The sequence below is a fragment of the Gorilla gorilla genome, chromosome 4, assembly GCF_029281585.2.
Source record: "Gorilla gorilla gorilla isolate KB3781 chromosome 4, NHGRI_mGorGor1-v2.1_pri, whole genome shotgun sequence".
Classification (NCBI taxonomy): Eukaryota; Metazoa; Chordata; class Mammalia; order Primates; family Hominidae; genus Gorilla; species Gorilla gorilla.
The window spans coordinates 162,546,235-162,566,107 of record NC_073228.2 but is presented as its reverse complement, the minus strand read 5'-3'; the positions used below and the strand labels follow the sequence as shown (position 1 = coordinate 162,566,107).

The following is a 19,873-nucleotide window of genomic DNA, read 5'->3' as shown; positions in this document are numbered from 1 at the left end:
TTATCGCCTGCCTATTCCCGGCAATTGCTGTTCTAAGCTCATTCTGAACACACACGGGGTGATAAAAGTATAGTGTCACAGCACTTGCTGGGGTGGGGATATAAGAAAACATGTTTATCAGACAGGCTGGGTGATTTTACCCCCTTGATAACAGCTAATGTCAAAACTCTTTGGGAAGAAATCTGAAGAACAATTATAGAAGTAATATTACTCTTGTTATATCAGAAACTATGCCAGTAGGGAAGAGAATTATGGACGTATCCTTAAATGTTAAGAAAGACAGAATATGTTGGTCTCCAATATTTAAACGCCATCATCCATTACAAAGTGGAAATTATTCTTCTCTTCTCATTTAAAGGAGCAAATTTGGCTTTGAAACCTAATCGTGAATGATCCAAATTTAAAAAACACCCAAAATGAAAAAGATTGAAAGGTCAAAAAAAAAATTGTGTACATTCAACTTCTGTTTGCTCAAGGGATTTAATTTTAGTTTCAAAGTTGGATCAAATTTGGGAATCTAAATTAAGGCTCCCGGACGGCCATGCTGTTCAGAGCACTTTAAACACAGTAACAGGGGCAGCTTTTCTCATCAACTGTAGTACACTTAGAGAGCAATACAGTTTCTCCCAATTATTGGAGGTTCACCTACTTCCCATTTTAGACAGAGTATAGCCCTCCAGGGCAAGAAAGGGGTCTGTTCATGAAGAGATGCTCCACTTCTGCCAGTAACTTCTCACCACACATCTAGAAAATGCCAACCGGTTGTAGTATAAATTGGTTTAATGTATCTCAGAGACAGCGTTTGTGTCTCTTTCTGTCTAAAGTCAAATCAGCATTTGAGAGCTCCTTGTAGGCTTAGACCAATAAGAAGAACCTGATGGACAGAAAACAGTTTCTTGAGCATTTGGGGGCAAATTTAAAATACTAGGGTGGCCTCCCCAAAAGGTTTGTGTTAGTTGACATGGTGAGCCTTACATAATAAAAATCAGGCCACCAAATGGCTTGTTCATGTGTAAAATGTCAGGAGCCTAGGCACAGAGATTCCTGTTAGTGCTGGGATTTTGTTTCACGGATATTTAGTAAAAACAAAAACAAAAAACAGCAGTTTAATTGATTTGGTATCAGGACTTGTTAATGTGCGGCAAATTGAGGTTCATCAATATTAACATAAAATAGTCATCTTGGAATAATAAAGGACTACAAAAATATAAACAATGAGGCTTCTGTGCTAATTTATGCAACCAACTCTTTCTGTGCCTCAGTTTCCCACCTTTGAATTAGGAGTAATTTTTAACATTTACGTCAAGGGCATATTGTAGGAACCAAGGAGATAATTTCTAGAAAGCACTTTGTTATTACTGGAAAAAGAGTCTTATATGACCTCAGGGTATGTTTAAAATGGCACCTCTACAAGGAAGCATTGTGACTGTTAACACCTACAATCTTCAGAGGTCCTTATAACTTAGAGAATAATTGAGTTCAAGATGCAAAATCTTAAAAATTAGTTTTCTTTTGCAGATGCCTTTGAAAGTAACCTGTCAAAATGTAAATTGGCATAAATTTTATGAAGGATAGTTAGGAAATATGTATACTGAAAGACTTGAAATGTGCGTATTCTTTTATCCTGAGAAGTGCTTATTATAAATGCTTCTTAAGTCAGTGAAAATTTTGGGAAGAAAACCCTACATTCCAGTTAGTAGAGGATTTGTTACATAAATTATGTCTATCTGTATAATACGGTAAGCTACAAACATCAAAAAGAAAGAGATAGGTATAAGCCTGTATATAATCTATATTTTTATAAAACAGTATTGTGAAAATGTTTGGAAGCATACATACTAAAATATCAATCATGCTTCTACATGAATGGGGATATTATGGGGGTTTCCCGCCTTTAAACTATTTTTTATATAATAATTATGTTAACATTACTTTTAGATTTAGAAAAACAGTAAGGTGATTTCATTTTGAAAAACAAAAGCAAGTCTCTTAATTCTTTGTTCCTCTTCTTGATTGCTTTTACTTCTCCAAGAATTGTTAATTTCCAAACATATGCAAGTTCTTTGCATTCCAAGCTACAGTCCTGAGGATCTTCCCTCATCAGTCTTCCTCCGAGTGCCCCTGCTTTGTTTCATCCTCCTAGGCTCTTTGCTTTTCAGTTGACCTTCTGTCTTCAGCCTTTGCTTTGCATGTTGCCCTGGCTGCACTCTTTGTAAAAAGGACATAACCACTCAAGGCACCTAATACCTCTGATTGTGCCTGTGGTAGAGAGAGGCATTGCTTCCTTTGCTTGATTTTTGAATCTCAAAGTTGTTGTCACACATCAAGAGACCTGAAGACTACAAATAAGACATCAGGGCTATCGGACGCGGTGGCTCACGGTTGTAATCCCAGCACTTTGGGAGGCCGAAGCGGGCGGATCACGAGGTCAGGAGATCGAGACCATCCTGTCTAACACGGTGAAACCCCGTCTCTATTAAAAATACAAAAAAATTAGCTGGGCGTGGTGGTGGGCGCCTGTAGTCCCAGCTACTCGGGAGGCTGAGGCAGGAGAATGGCATGAACCCGGGAGGCGGAGTTTGCAGCGAGCCGAGATCGCGCCACTGCACTCCAGCCTGGGCGACGGAGCAAGACTCCGTCTCAAAAAAAAAAAAAAAAAAAAAAAAAAAAATCAGGGCGTGTTCAAAGGCAGTTTGGAAATTTTCCTCTGGCTTCTCTATTGGTTAATTCTGCCTATGCTGGCTTCGTCTTGACACCCTTCTTGTTGCAGAAAGTTACAGTTTTCTGTGGTTCCAGGAGTCCTTCCCTGAAGCCCTCCTGAGCCTCGCTCTCTCCGAGGCAGGGGCACCAGGCTGTAAAAGCATTTCACGGGAAAGCAGGAGCTCACTTGCAAGGAATTTGGTGTTAGGTTTCTTAGGAAGTGTATCGCTCCCACGGAAGAGGTGACCTGGTGTGCCGTTTGTGCATCAAATATCTAGGCAGGTAATGAAATATCCAAATGGCTGGAAATGCAACAAATTTCCTCGTGAACAATATTTCTGGCCTTGTTCAGGTTTCTGGTTGATTTTTCGGTTTGTATATTTTAAACTCAGTCTTAAAGATAGATTTGTGAAGATAACTTGCTGTTTTATTGTTTACCTCTGGTTGTTAATTTAGTGACTGAGGGAAAAATGGGGCCATTATGGAACAAAAAGACTCTAACACATATGTAATAACTCTCATGCCCAGAATGGATCTGCCTTGGAGGGAAATGCTCTGCTGTTACTCCTTTAGTTCAAATATAGAGTAGTCACCAGGGAAGCTTGGAGACCCAGGTGCTAGTTTTATCATTGCCTCTGCTATGAGGTTTTATTTATTACTTGGCATAGAGTCTAGATATTTGTTTGGACATTAAATGGCAATAGAATATTAATATTGCCTTCCTAATATCTGCATTTCTTTTTATTTCCAGTCAAAATGACATCATGTCACACAACCATTAAAAAAAGGAAATTAAAACCCAGAAATATGTGAAAGCACGGCAGTGAGTCGCTGAGCTATAAAAGCAGGGAATTCTGTGAGCCAGTGTTGGAATGGCACCCAAAGCACTTTTCCCCTGGTGTTTCTGAACAGAACTCTGCAGCCTCTCATTTCCATTGTTTCCAGGAATAAGTATTCAAGAAGTTAAGGGGGACGGAGGAGTGGCTTCTTTAAAAGGAAACTCCAAAAAGAAAAATCATTTTTCATAACTGAGAATGCATCTGGCTTGACTATATGATTTTAATTTGCAAATATACCCCCTTACAGAGAATTTCCTTTATTTGATGTGTTTGTGAAGTGGATTTCTTTTAAAAAGAAAAAGAGACTATAGGCATGAAAAGGCCACATATATATTTGGTTAGAATTCACTCATTATTATGAGTTTTCAATTGAATTTTTGAAGCTTGTGATTAGTATGAGTGCATAAAAACTAGTTGTGTTATCTCGATTTTCTTTGCATATAGCATTTCATGCTGCATGCACATTTGGACATTAGAGATTATAGCTTTGTAGAACCAGAGCTGTTCTGTCTTGACCACCACCTGGGTTGAAGCCCATAAAGAGAAAGGCTGAGAGACCAGTTGGAATAGAAAGTTGCTGGTTTCCTTTAGGGGACTCTGAGATGATGAGATCCGGAAGGAACCTAAAGCCCTCTATAAGCAGTCCCAACATAAAGCCAGAATAAAACAGTTTGATTTTTTTAACCATTTCATAAACTTTTTTTTCAAAAGTAGTAATGTTGGTACAGTTCAAATGGCATCCTGGTGCATACAACAGATACATCCCACCAATATCCATTCCCCAGTATCACATCATAGCTGTGGGTGAGGGGATCCTTCTCAAATCTCAGCTGAGACATTTGCCCTGCAAGCTTGCTCTCCTGTTTGGGAGCATTTGATTTTGCTTTTTATGCATTTACAGGAACGCTTCAGATGTACCCCTCCATAAGCTGTACACAACTCCATGAAGTCCTACTATGCGGGTTCAGTAAATATCTTTCTACCAGTAAATGAGTTTGAAGGGGTCAGTGGAAGACAGCTTGAATTCAATTGCTGTGGCCCCTCAATAGCCTGATTGTTCTTTAAATTAATGTATCCCCATTAAGTGTATCGTGACCCTAGACTTTGTCAGAAAGAGGAGCAGAGGAGGTGACTATAAGGAGGACCTGGCTGTGAGATGCTGAGATGCTGAGCTGCATCCCAGCTCTGCAAGTAGAGGATTTCATGTGTCTGTGGGGGTTGGATTATGTGTACCTTTCGGAAAGTTTGTTTTAAAGGGCTTATGATGTTGTGACACTAAACAGTTCATTCCTACGAATGCCACCACCTCTTCTTGAGCATATGGTAAGCACTAAAAATGATTACTGAATAAATGGATAATTTAATGTCTTTTGGAATTTTTAAAATGCATACATTGGCCCCATTTTATTCTCATGGTATAAACATTGAGGCTTTTCTATTTGGGATAATGGATTCTTCTAAACCTAACTGGTTTAGGGTGACACCCTCTCAAACCCTTTTCAGAGTGTGTGGACTGGGTATTTGGAAGCAGGGCCACACAAGCTGTTCTCATCATTCCATTCCTCTTGCAGTTTACAGCTTCATCTGTTTTTCTTTTTTCAATCTAAGATGCTCATGCTTCTTTATTTGTGGTTAATTGTGTCCAATTAAGTTTTTTTTTTCTTGCTCTACCAGATTCTCAGAATTGTCCCAAGTTTGAGGGGAAAAAAAATTGGTTAGTCCTATTTCTTCTGGTGCCTCCTGAGCCCTGCGCTTGAGTACAATGAGGTCACTTTGTTGAAGGATTAACTTTATATTACATTCTTGCAGAGTAGATGTATGTCCCTAAGGTATGACTACCCCCACTGATGAAATAAATATACCATTCTTTATGATTCCTCCCTGTTACCCTCTCTGTTGATTTTCAGAGAGTTTATGAATAGTCACATATTTATACAACTGGCCAAAAGTATACTACTTATTTTTCTTATGGTCTGTAATAACCTATGCAAGGTTATTAAAGGGTATACAGACCCCTCTTAAAGCATAGTTTCTTATGTCATTACTTTATACAAGCAGGTCAAATTCCATCTCAGCAACAATCTCTTGCTCTTAACCTTTTTCTCTGATTATATAAGTAATATATGTTCATTGTGGAAAATGTAGAAAATTCACAGCAAAAAGAACAGGAAGAAAAGCACTTTAAGACCCGCTACTTAGAAACAACTACTATTTGGCAGTTTATACACAGACATATTTTCTTTATTCTATATATGTTTGTTTAAAAAAAGTAACTATATTGTACACATGCTCCTGTAATCTACTTTTTAACCAAGCAATATATCAGTAAATATTTTTTCCTATGACATTGCTTTTGAGGATGGCATCATATTCTATTCCATGTGGGTGCCTTAAATGAACCATCCCCCACTTCCCAGATGTTTAATATATTTTTTTGTGGGGGCAGTTAAAATAACAGTCTTTGTCAGATGGCTCCCCCACACTCAGTAATTGGTTTACTTTTTTTTCTCTAGTCAATGCAATCAGATAAATCATCAGGTTCCTTTGGATTTAGGACAGTGAACTTTGTCTAGCATCTTTAATGTTAGCTTTGTCTGCAGCACTGGACAATTCCATTGTAATATTCAATACCTGTATTGAGGGCAGGTTAACTTGTTTAAAATTATGAACAGACAGCAAATCATAGAGACATGGGACATAAGTTAAAAGCCCTTGCCTTACTATTTAAATATTTCCTCTCTCATAGTATACGTCCATGGAGTAAATCCTTATTTTTCTTTGAATAATGAGTTTAATATGTCTAATTCAATTACTCTGTGACAGCAGAATGACTTCTCCTCAGCTCTTTAGCTATTAGTTCCATATGATATTTGAATTGGTTCTTTTAATTGCTGATATTGTCGGTCATTCCTCTGAGCTGGCCATATAGTCGGAGAAACATCTCTCTCCCCCGCATACATCAGACAGTCATGCAATTAACAACCATGAATTTCTAGACACAATAGGAATTCATTATGCTAATGACTGAAGTGGTGGGGCAACAATTCAAATTTTACTGGTATCTTAGACTGAAAAGTAAAACCAAGAATTAGAATTTTCAGGATGCTGAATTATGTTTTCAGATATTAAAATGATGCATTTAATTGTCTAAAGCTACTACTTACGGTTAAACATTTTTGTTGGCAATTAGCATTATGGGTGGGGGTGGATATTATAAATAACTTAAACCTTGGTGCTCATTCCTGTCTCTCTCATGCATCTCTTGATTAAATACTGTGGATTTTACGAGTTACAGCTTCCCTGCCTAAAGAATTCTATGGCATTTTCTCTACAAGTCTAATTTGAAAAAAGAATTCTTCTCAAGGGTTTAGAAAGTAATTCATAAAATGGAAGGAATAATAAATATTGTGCCTTAACTCATATACTAGTATAGATAGAAAGATTTGGTACACCTGGGTGTAATTTTAGTTAATTTCCACAAGAGACAGGTTGAAAGTTTACTGTTTGGAAATGGGGGGAGTGTTAACTAAATCTCATATTTGCAAAAATGATTACATTATCTGAAATGAAAATGCCACTCTATTAATGACTTCAATAAGCATTGCATTTGGGGAAAAAAATCTTTCTAATAAAAAGTTACCTAAAGTTCACTCTAACTTAAAATATACAAGTGAAGAAAAAGTACTTACTCTGATTTATGTGTCTTTTGGAGGTGTAATTATTGGCTTTTTACTCACCTATGTAAAACAATGTACTTTTGTAAATGGATTTCTGGCCACTTTATGCAGCCTTTTTTTTTTTCCTTTTTTTTCCCTTTCATAAAAAGTAAGCACTGTCAATCAAGGAATTTTAAGGTTTATTTCCTCTTTAGAAATGATTGATAGCCTTTTAGATTTACAAGTTGACAAGTTAAAGAGTTCTATTGGTATAATTATGTACTAAATTCACAGTCTTTCAATTTAAATGTCCTTTTAAAACCACAAGATTATCATACCTGTATTTTGAAAAGTGGGCCAGTCAGTTTGGGTTGGTATACAAATTGCTTCCATTAGCCTTGGGACCTATTTGAATTTAATACAGTTTTTTAAAGTTAGTACTAGTATGAATCTTACTTTTAAAATTTAGGTTAATGGAAATGCATTTTAAGTAAAGCGTGTGGCAACTTGTTTTTTAATGTATAGCTAAATGTCAGAACTACACAGACTGTCTTTTTTATTCAGCATGTGAGAAAATACATAGTTGAACACTTTGATTATACTAAAAAAGAAAAGAAATTTTAAAAAAACACCCACCTACCCCTTACTTAGAGAATATAGGGATGTGGAGGCTATGGATAGGAGCTGGAGCTGCCATGTTTTCCATCTCCGCTGTTTCACGTGAGACAGCCTGAAGATATTTCACATACCAGGGAGAAATTTTGAAAATGATAGACCAGAGTCCACTTAATATTGTGTTTAATTTAAGGATGCTTTGAAGAGTGTGTAGTCAATGTGCACACAGCAAGGTCCATTGTCTCCAAATGTTATTCCAGGTTTGCTCTTCTTTTGGTGTTTTCAAGGATTATTCTTGGAGACTCGGCTGCTCTAAGCTAGTACTTCACAGATGCTGGTCCCAAATAATATCAATGTTGGTGAAAGGATCTATCATTTCAGATGTGAGAGTTTTGAATCAGGGCATTTTCAATACCCATCCCTTTGCAGACTCTCTCAAGGGTGGCACTGGCTTTCCATACCTCGAAGATTCACTTCTACTCACTCTCCTCTACTCTCACCAGCCTCTTGCAGGCTTAACTGTGCTGAGATATTGTATCAGCTGAGGTCCGCTAGGGATTTTGCAGTTAAGCAGATACTTTTAATTCTCCTGCTGTTTACAATGTATAGATACCACCAGGCAAGCCCTTGAGCCCTTGAGTGTTTTTACCTGAGCAACTGAATTAAAAACCTCACATCAAATACCATTTTACTTTCTATTTATGATCATGTAAGGAGTGTAGAATTTGGCCAAAGGAACACTGTTCAAGACCTACTCCTAATGTTCTTTTGGGCAGGTCACTGCCCACTGTGGTATAAAGCAGATGGTGGAAAGTTTAGCCAAGAGATCATTCACACAATCATCTTGTGATCCAATTCAAAAGTATCAGTTAAACTTTGGACTTCCTGGTTATTTCCACACCATTAGTGTTGCAAGCCATGTTCAGCTTTATTTCTTGAAAATGTACTAATTGTGTGACTTCTTTATTGCAGCGCTCAATGAACCCACCATCGATTATGGTTTCCAGAGGTTACAGAAGGTCATTCCTCGGCACCCTGGTGACCCTGAGCGTTTGCCAAAGGTGAGGATACTGCCTTTTTGTAATTCCTGAAAATTTGGACTTGAGCGATTTGCAGAAAACTCTGCTGCTGATAAAAATTAGTTCACAGGTAAACAACTCATATTTTTGTGTTTTGTGTGTTTGGTGCTGTAAGGTAAGCAATAATAAAAGTAGCAAGCACTTATGTGCCAGGCAACACTGTGCTTACTTTTATATCTGTTATGCCATTTTATCCTCTCAACAATGCTCTGATGTTGGTACTATTACCATTCCTATTTTAGAAGAGAAAATAAGCAGAGACAGATTAAATAATAATTTGCTCAAGGTCACATAGCATGTAAATTGCTAAACCAAGATTTGAACCTATGCAGCACGGCCCTAGAGTCTGGGCTACTTAATCGCTACATCTTACCAATTCTCAAAAGAAAAAGCAGCACCAAATTTCTGTCTACAAGGATCCGTACTTAGTCCTGGCAAGAGGAGAATAGTTAGAGCTCAAAATGTATTGGTAGCTCTTGAGATTGGGCAAAGACAACCTCTCTTCTCCTAAGGCATTCTACCTGGTTGGGAAAATAGGCACAAATATGAGAGGAATTAAAAATTCAAGACAGAGTCATATATGTCACAAATACATCATTAATTGCCAGTGCAGAAAGAAGGAAACTGACCTTTATTGACTATTGCATACCTGTTGTGAATGTTTGGGATATCCCCATCCCCGTACCTGAGGAACTTGGGCTTTTTGTGGGAGAGAATCCCAAACACAACTAATCATAAAAATAATAGCACATTAAAGAAAAGTGCAACCAACGTTCTGTGAGGACTCAGAGGAGAGGGCAGTTAAATGCGAAGGAAGTTCAAAGTACAGAATTCGTTGAGCTTGCATTCACTGTTTACTGACAGCAAAAAGCTTCATTTACTACACAAGTGAAAACTATTAACATTAAATTGAATTAGTAGTTTCAAGGACTCTTTCTTGCCACAGTAAGTCTAGAGATATGCCATTTCTAGGTTTATGTATCCTTGTAAAACACTTGCAAAAGTGAAGTTGCCATCCTTCTTAGCTCAGTGAACCTCCTTGGAGTGTCAGTTCGTCATCAAATCCTACCTGTGTGCTGGCTGCCCTTGTAGGCAGGGCCACCTGTCAGAACTGGCCCTGTCTGGGAGAAATCCACCCCTCAGGCCACTACACAGATGTGAGGCACATGGAGAGGAGGAGCGCTAACTGCTCCGGAGAGGAAGGACTGTGATGAGCAAGGGCCTGTGTCCTGCATCTTGACTTTGGGGGAAAAACACCTTCAGTTTTCAGAGATGATGCCTTCAGTTTCAACCTTCAATTTCCAACAACAACCTCACTTCCACTGAAGTGCTGTCCTTCCCTTTCCTTTTCCACCCCAATTTATTCTTGGTAAGCAATTAAATCATCTACAGGTTATTTAATATTATTTAGTAGATTAAATAATCTAACTATAATAATAAACAGCAGTCTCCACTCATGGCATAGATGGTCTGTGGAGAGATTTACCATTAGGTTCCTCTGTCTAGCAAGAACATGGTCCCGTGCATTTCCTATAGGACAACTGGTAATTTTATAGCACGATGATATAAATGATGTGAGTCTGACTAATGGTAGGTGCCTTAGCTGTCTTCGTGCTAGAACAAAGGCAGGGGTACAATGCCAGATTCTTCCCATTGTTCCCAGTGAGGAATATTTGGGCACTGTATTCACTTTATATTTAGCACTTGCTTTACCATTTGATCTCTAGGGTCCACTGGAGGTATTGAGGAGAGTCAGGTTGGACAAGGTGGAATTCAGACATTGGCCACTTGCTAGCTATGCAACCTAGGTCAAAATTGTTTACCTCTCTGTGCCTCAATGTCCTCATCCGTTAAATGCGGATGGTGCTATGTTGTACCTTTTCGAGTTTTATTACAATGACTTATTTAGCAGCCAACAAAAGGTAGCTATGATGATTTGCCAGTTGAGTGAGAATGGGACCCTTGCTTCTGAGAGCTCTTCCACCCAATCTCTGCAGAGCAGGAAATTCTAATCCTGGTGAGCAGTTGAACATGTGATTTCTCCTCTGTGCCTCAGTTTCTTCATCGATAAAATGGGGATAATTAATCATGCTAACTCATAGGGGATCATGTAAGGATAAAGAGGTCATCTCATGGGTGCCCTTGGCATAGCATCTGGCCCATAGTTGCCACTTTAAAAATACTTATCGAGCAGTGGCTCATGCTGGTAATCCCAGCAATTTGGGAAGCAGAGGTGGGAGAATTGCTTAAGGCCAGGAATTGGATACTAGCCTGGGTACCATCACAAAACCCTCTCTCTACAAACTAAAAAAAAAGTTAGCTAGGCATGGTGGTGTGTGCACGTAGTCCAAGCTACTTGGGAGGCTGAGGTGGAAGGGCTGCTTAAGCCTAGGTGGTCAAGGCTGCAGTGAGACATACCCACCATTGCACTCCAGCCTGGGTGACAGAGCCAGAAGACCCTGTCTCAAAGAAAAATAGAAGACAAATCTGGTTTAATGGTTGAGGTCTACAGAAACCAGACAGTCCTTTTTCTTATTAGAAAGGAAAGGAGAGAAATGGGAATCTAGGGTTGAGTTTTGTGTACTTACTTTTGAAAACACTTTTATGGTTGCATGTTATGTTCAGAAATGTTGAACAAATAGCATAGGCACGTGTCACTTTGTCCCTGATGGTAAAATTCCCAGCCCTTTTTTCCTGGGTTTGGAAAGAGTAATCAAGGACACAATGGATTTGTGTGTTAAGGAAACACTCCACAGCTTGCATCTAGCCACTTGATCGTGCAAGGGCTGGCCGGAGCCCACCCCAGGAAGCTCTCAGTGTGACTCAGAGCCGAGTGGCTGTCCTCTTGGCTTTGAATGTTAAAGTGGAGCGAGAGTTCAAGGGCAGGGTCAGGAAGTGGCGGATGGAGCCAGCACAAGGTATTCCTGTGGACTTGGGAGATTTATACTCCTGCTGTCCATTGTTAGGGGGATAAAAATGGGCTGCGCCTTTCTTAGGATCATGGTCAGTGTTTGTCAAACAGGAGTGTTTCAGTGAGCTATGGACCACACACCTTAAAAAACAAACTCCTCTTTATTAAACCCATGTGTTTGTGAATAGACAAAGCTAGATTCATACAACCACCCACACATTCTGTCAAATGAAACTGCTCCAAAGACCAAGCAGACAGCTTTCCATAATAATATGCCTTTGTATACAGGCATGTGCTTTTTCAAAAAAACTTGGACGTGCTTTGTTTTATTGGAGTCTCTCCTGCGAGAGAGGCTAGGGCAGCAGACATCTTTACCATTTACCAAATAGGAAAACAGGAGCAAGCGGAATCCTGCTCTGTAAATTATTTTGTCCCTGAAAGTCACCATCAGTGATAGTTGCTGTACACACAAATTTAAAATACTGTGATTATGCTAACCCCAGATGTTTTTTGGTTTCCTGTTTCATATACACAGGGAGAAAAGGGCAGGCTAAGGTTTTTAAATCACAGCATTCTGTTCTGTTTCATACAGTTTCGCCTTTCTCTCTGGATCCTGGCAGGAAGGGGAGGAACATGTGACCAACTTTGAGGTCAAGGTTGACTTTTCTTATAATTTAGAGGTGGAGGGGATGGGGAACATGGTCGATCAGAAATTCTGAGATGCTGATGGCCGCAGTGATGCAATCCAGACACATTGGGCAAGGAGCGCTCTCTGTGTTCAAGGTCAGAAATGTCTCCGCCCCCTTGCAGTTTGTTAGTTGCCTTCGTGAGTGGTCAGTGAGCCTTAGCCCTAAGGCAGTGAGTGAGAGTGCGCCCTGAGCTTAGCTGGCGTCAGGCATGTCAGCTGTGAATCCTAGGAAGCAAGGAATGTTTACTTCATGCCTACTGTGAGCCCAGCACTGCATTATTAAGGTTTTCGAAGATCATAGAGGCCAAGAGAGTGGGCTCTCAAGTCAGAAGGATGTGCGTTTTGGAAACATTATCCCCTATGTGGTACACATGACTCAACCTCCCATGCTTCAGGTTTCTCCTCTGTAAAGCAGCTGCCTCACGGCATTGTTGTCAGGTGTTAATGAGATAATTTATGCCAAGAGGCATCCCTGGCATCTAGCGAGACTCCAGTAAATGGGGGCCACTAATCCCTGCGCTGTGGGTGTTCCCCATTTTACAGATGAGAAGTTAGAGTCCCCAGAGGTCTGAGTGACTTGCTACGACATCACAGCTAGCACGCGGGAAAACTACCATTCAAACTCAGGCCCTCAGGGTCGGTAGCCTCACTGCCTTCACTATGTTGAGTTCCCACTTCTCCTGCCTTGAGGTGTCTCCTCTGCAGACACCTGACACCTGGCCCCCATCCTTATGTAGATTCTCACCAGCTTTCTCTCATTTCCCTACTGAGAAGGCTTGGCCTGGGGACCTTCTCAGGGCCAATGTCTTTTCTCCAAGAGCCAGCCCCTCTTTTAGAGAAAATGAAGCAGTTTGGGAAAAGTAACAAAGGCTGCATTTGTGTATTTTGCTTTATGGAGCTGAAAATATCTGGTAAATTGATCCAGTGGGAGTAATAAATACACATTACTTTATCTTGTTCTTCATGTCCTATACCCCTGAGCCTTGATAGAACAACACCACTTAATAGACTTAAAAAAGAGTAATTACACTCATTGGTTGTGTGATTTTTCAGCCCTCCCAGCCCTGCCTGACCTTCTAATTTAGCTCACCGTGTCTAACTAATGCATTTATATTCATCTTTTATGAAGCATGTATAGTACAGAATTGACTTCAGAGCCTTTTTCAAGCTGTCCTCCTAGGTCCCCAATCTGGTTAGTAGTAAGGAGAATGGGAGCTATCCATCTCTATGTTGGTAGGTATAGATAACACGTAGACATGGCTCAAAGCATTTTTTTATCCTTTATGAAACATAAAAAAGTATTTATTACATTTTTACTTTAAAGCTTTTATACATTCGAGTATTATTTACAGCTAAACATGCAGGCAAAAGATGCGAGTGTTTTTAAAATGATTACTGTTAATGTTTCTGCTTGTCAGAAGTGCTTAAATTTTCCTGCACTTTGTCTAAAAACTTAGTACTGTTGCCTTTTAAGAACAACACATTTAAAAGATCTTGCAAGTCAGATTTGCAAACACTGCTGACAGTTTGTGATGAATGATTTTGCAAGACGTTTGTCATTTCACACAGCCGACATATTAAGGAACGGATTAAGAAACGTGAAACCCCTATGGAAAACAACCATCCCAAACAAACCTCCGCCAAACCTTGAACCCAGAGAGCACACCGGAATCTCTCACCCGGGTTTTCTCTCCCAACTTCCCACTCAGCTAGTGGAACCCAATTGTTCTCAGTGCATTTTCTCTCACCATATGGTCTCCTCATTACCATACACTAAGAGTCCATATGGGAAACTTGTGAAATGAACTGTATTCATTTTAACTGCCAGATGAGCAGCCTTTTGCTTTGCAAGCTTAGCTTAAGTCATCTGCTGTCTTCATGTTGTTATGGCAACACAGCACCAATAAAAAATTCTAATCTACTGTAAGTGATCACAGTATTTTAAGTGCTTGCCTGTAACTGCCCTCAAAGGGGAAGAGAGAGGAGGGTTCTATTTGTCCAAGGAGCAAAAAGTTGTTGTTCATTCCAGCAGGTGTCAGTAAAGAAGTCAGTGACATGGGGATTGAAGTACCAGTGTGGCTGGCTGTGCAGTAGGTTGGGATTATAAGGGAGGTGAACACCAGTGGGGTGGATGGTGGAAAGGAGGGGTTGTGGACCCTTTTGGTGGGTCTCCAAAAGCACATTGAATGTCAAGCGCCATAGTATCTCTGGCAGACATGCTACTCTGGTGGTGCTGTGTGGCCAGCCTGCCGTGAAGGAACTCAAGGCTTCCTTGGAAATACAGAGGTAGCAAATCCTCACGGTAGCTTCTCCTTCACTGGCATTCGAAAATCTCAGTCTCTATGAAGCGGCTCTCCCTGTACATGTGAATTAGCCATTTCAAACACCAGGCTAATTAAGAGTACCTTAAAGTAATGGAAGTAGGCAGCAACATCCTTAAATATAAATCATTTTCACCTCTGCGGGCCACATGATATGTTGCATCTCTGTCGCTCTATCTATATTGAAAGTGAATGTTTATAGTCTCAGTTCATCAGTTCACATTAGCCTCATGCTGAATATTTAAACACAGAACAATTTGAACACACCATGAAGGAAGACAGTGACTGCACTTTCATTTGGAACAGCAAGGGCTCATCTAATAATAATTTAGTAAATCAGCCATTTAGTGGCTCAGTTGTGCACTGCATTGTGCCAAATATTATTCACTTCAACTGTACACTTGCAAAATTGAAATTCAGACTCCAGTCACAGGCACTGTGTTTTCAGTGGAGAGACGAGACCTAAAATCACCCTCCCTAAAGAGCGTTCATGTTTAGTGATTTATCATAAATACAGAGCTGGGGCAAAATAAAACTAGAGTTGGCTGTATACAATGTATTCTAATTATGCTTTTATTGTTTTAGTCTTTATGCAAAGACTATCAGTAATTCAAAACCTGCAGTTGCATCAGTGAAAATACAAATAAGAAATCTTTGCATAACCACATTGCCTCCTAGCAGAAAGGGAGATGACTAAGGGTTTCAGCAAAGGATGAAGAACGACTTAACATCTTCATCTTCCACACTGACACTAGCCTCTCTCTCACTCTCACTATCTCTCTTTCTCTTTCTCGTGTATTTACTTTTTTAATTTGAGGAAACTCAATTAACATTATATCCTGAAATGAAAGTGACCCTCCTCAGACGAAAACACAGAAACAAATGGCAAATCTTATGGTATATTCAGCTCTTAGAAAAAACATGCCTGAGTTTGATTCCAGGAAACATTTTGTCTCTGCATTCTCTTGTCAAAAACACAAGCTATGGAATGCTGTCCATTTCCCCCACTCTCCTGTATCTACCAGAAAACTTACAGGCAGATTCCATTTCCCCATTTGATAATATGCTCAGTCTAGGGGCTTGGTATCCACTACTACTTATATTTCTTTTTATCCAGGGAGTTTAGCCTGGATCTGTGTACCCCTGAAATTGCATTTAGAATTCCTGTGTGTGTGTGCGTGCATGTGTGCGTTATGAACATGCACACACAAATGCCTGCACATGTAATTTATCTGGGGAAAGAAGTTGTAGCTTCACTAAAAAGGCCGATGACCCCCATGAAAGTTGTAATTCTCACCTCTTTAAGTTATTTATCTTTAGCTGACTTATTTTGCGGCAGATTCTTCTGCTTGTCATTACTGTTTCCTTCCCATTTTAGAGATGAGGAAACTGAGGTTTATACCGGACAAGTAACCTTCTCAAGCTTATGCAGCTAGTAAGTGGAGGTTTCCTAACTTCCCATACTTCCTAACCAGTAGTCCATTTAGAGTCTTTTATAGAGTTTTGAAAACAGGATTATATCTCAAACATAGCACTCAAGGCACGCAATACACAGTGACTGTAAGAATGCATATATTTTGCCAGAGTTCCTTGGAAAATAAATGGGGATTATTAATAATATTGCTGGTTATTGCCTGATAAGCACTAACTAAATATAATCTACTAAACCAGGTGTTGGTATTAACTCTGTTTTACAGATGAGGACACAGAGGCATGTGTTTATGCTGCTAATACATCGCAGAACATGGATTTGAGCCAAGTCTATTGGACTCCAGATCCAGAGCCTATATCCCCTAAGCAGTGCCTCCCAGAATTAAGAGATTTTAAGAAAAAAAGCCAATTTACAAAATCAGTCTTAAAACCCTTCCAGCCTAGTTAGGGAAGGAGGCAAGTGGTGGCCTATGCCTGAGGTTAGCTCACAAAGGGCTGAGCTAGGTGGAAGCGGCAGGAAGAATTCACATGTAAATGCGGACAAACCCTGGGTACCATGCTTTCCCTCTTTAGCTGCAGAGTCATTGTGGGAGGGACTTGCAGTAACCGTTATCCAATAGCTCAGTGCTGGAACTCTTTCGAGTTCCTTTTTAGCACTGAGTTCTTGATGGGGAGGATTAAGGGTAACTTACTTCATATCATACCCTGCATACAGGGGCATTGAACATAATTACTCATTAGTTCAAGGGTAGGTGTCAGGAGAACCAAGAGGCGAACTCATTTCTACCTCCAGCCACCCAACATCCTCCCCTTAAAGACTGAAGCCCTTAGGAACGGAGATGCTCGGAGGTCTTAAGTCTTGCTCACTATTTTCAGCCCTGAGTAACACTTCAGTGGAGCATTAGAGTAATAAGTACCAAGCCCCAACAGTCTTGAAGCAGTGGATTTTAATTGCAGTTATACTCAGGACCATCTGTAAAGGCTTGAGAATTATCATTTACAGATATCGTTTGTCTGGAGATACATATAATAACCGATGATGTTCATGCTCAACAGTTGAAGAAGCAAAAGCAAATTATATTTTTGCCTCCCTTATGTATCTATAAAGTATAGTATGGGAACGTGTCACTCAAGTTTCCCTATAGTATACATCCAAAAATATAAATATGCGCGTGCATTTGTATACACACACACCAAACATGCAAACACATCCATGTATGTGTACATGACAAATACATCTCTTTGTTTACTGAGCAGTCCCTCTACTTTTAAGCTCGGTATTTATTCAGCCTTGGCTGAGGGAAAGAAGCCACAGCCAAAAGACAAAGAGAAACAGAAGTAGTTAATTTTTGGCTTTTTGTGTTTTCTAAAAGCCCAGGCCTTGGCGACTTAAAGGTGACTTAAAAGATTTTCAAGGGTAATTTTGACTCTAGGCCGTTTTTGTTTCATGTGCTGACTTTACAACCTACCCCTGAAAAAGGCATCTGTGTCCAGAGCTTTCTCTTTAAGCAGAGACTTTTATCCTGATCAGAAAGTCGATTTCCAAGGCACTCAGCAGGACCTAACCCACAGTGTTGGTCTTAAACCAGTACAATGAATTGGAATAAGAAGATCCCGCCAGAGGTTACCAAGTTCAGCTCTGTACCTCCAAGCAGGTCATAGTCAACAAGGGTGCAGACACCATTTTTCACTGTATCTGTGGCGGGAAGCACCCCAGGCTCCCATTCACCAATTACCATGACACCATTTAGAAGAAAATGCCAGGAGACGAAATAAAAAAAAAAAAGGGAGGGGAAAGCCATTGTCATAACTCTTCTCAGAAATACCTGGTTTCACAATTTATACTTAACTGCTGACACTTGAAAAGTCGAATATTTTGGTAAAATGAATCAAGCTGTAATGTTTCTTTTATGAGATCCCCTTGCAGGAAAGGGAAGCTTGGCACCTCATGGAGCCCAAGCTTAATTATCCATCATAGTAAAGTCAGCTGTCCCAGCCAGCTTCTCAGAGGTCACGCGATCGAACCAACAGCTCTTACAACTATATTATTGCTTACGGGACAGTAATTGAGGCACCAGATAAAAATTACCTGGTCTAATAGGCAGCGAACAATTTTCACTCAATAAAATTATGAGCCAAATCATTCATTTCATAACACTCTGGCTAATTTATTTGTTGACCTTTTAATATCCATAGCTCCTCAGTGGTATTAACTGCAACTCAGACAAAATCTCTTGTTCATTTCACTTTCATTGATTTTTTTTTTCCATTGAGGCAATAACAGTTGCTTGAAAACAGCCTTTCTTTCCATTGTAAAAGTCAATCACGTAAGTTAGTATGTCTTACGTTGATATAGCCGCGTTAGCTTACAACCTAGTTTAATTTCATATGATTCAGAGTCTCCTATACCATGTTTTTAACAAAGGCAAGGCTTTCTGGTTTACCTCCAACCACGCCGCATGCTGGTTCATAATAATATGTTTGAGAAGTAAGAGGGCTGTCATCTAATCTGAACATAAAATCAACTTTAAAATCAGAGGAGGTTCAGAAGAGGTCCTCCTGCTGCATTTTCTCTAGACTAGAATGTTTTTGGTGCCTTGGCCTTTGGTATTAATAGCAGTAGACTCTTTCAAAATATTTAATTCCTTTGTTCTGGAAATGTCTATAGAGATTTTTACTGTGGTTTGAATTTCAGTTTTTAAAAAGACTCTGGGCAAAAAGTATGCGCTAGCTAGAATGTTCTGTAGGGCAGTTGAAGCTTCAGCTGAATCTTCTTATATACTAAAATACTATGAAGTCTTTAGAATGCGGGGTTGTAAAATATAATTGTTATACATTTGGCATTTTATGCCTCCCTGCAAATAACTACTTGCTACCTATACCTCATTTATGTTCCTCCTTTCCATTTCAATTTACTCTAAAGTGGTCCTTAGCTCTAATGAGAATGCCCCTTTCAACAGAAACATGTTTAATTATATCCATGCTAAATGTAAGTGACTCTTCTCAGTCATAGGGCTTCTAAGTAAAGAGTGTTTAAAGTGTGACACTAAAGGCTTCTAATGATCTGCACTAAGCTCTATTTCAAGAAGTTTATATTACAAGAAAAATGAAAAATTTGAGGAATGTCTCAGAGGATGGGAAACTAAATGGTGCCCAAGTGTTATTTTGGTTTGTTTTACTCTTTCCCTCACTGCCCTCATTATACTGATTTTTTAGAATGCAAAGTCTACCATTGTGGAATTTTCCATTTGGCTGAATAAACACAAAGGGAGTTGGGATATAAAACTACCCTCCAAAGAAATACATCTCAGGACAACTAGTATTTATTGCATTGTACATCCAGCTCTGCAGGAAATGGGCTGCAAGAAACTTCCAATCAATTTCTCAGCATTCGGCCTTTCCAATCAGTAATGTCACCCAGGCTTTCAGAAGTCAGTGGGGAAAGATCCAGGACTTAAAGTCTAGGAGCTGAATGCACACATCAAAATCTGGGTCCTGCAGTAAACCCTATAAGAAGGAAGGCAGTGAAATCCATGCTGATTTCATTGATAGGTGCTTATCATCTCTACATCAAGAGTGATTTTCTCATTTCACTTCATTGTGTGTTGCTGATATTTGGCCACTATATTTTGA

The 19,873-nt window shown here is 39.6% G+C and overlaps 1 protein-coding gene across 12 annotated transcripts in view; it reads left to right on the top strand.

Moving 5' to 3' along the window:
- Positions 1-19,873, top strand: part of EBF1 (EBF transcription factor 1) — a 402,659-nt gene that overhangs the window by 358,712 nt on the left and 24,074 nt on the right. For all 12 annotated transcript variants that reach the window (XM_004042913.5, XM_019028343.4, XM_055387312.2 and 9 more), the window contains exon 11: positions 8,783-8,871. In XM_004042913.5, coding sequence (XP_004042961.1) covers positions 8,783-8,871 — 89 coding nt within the window. The remainder of the gene's footprint in view (positions 1-8,782; positions 8,872-19,873) is intronic.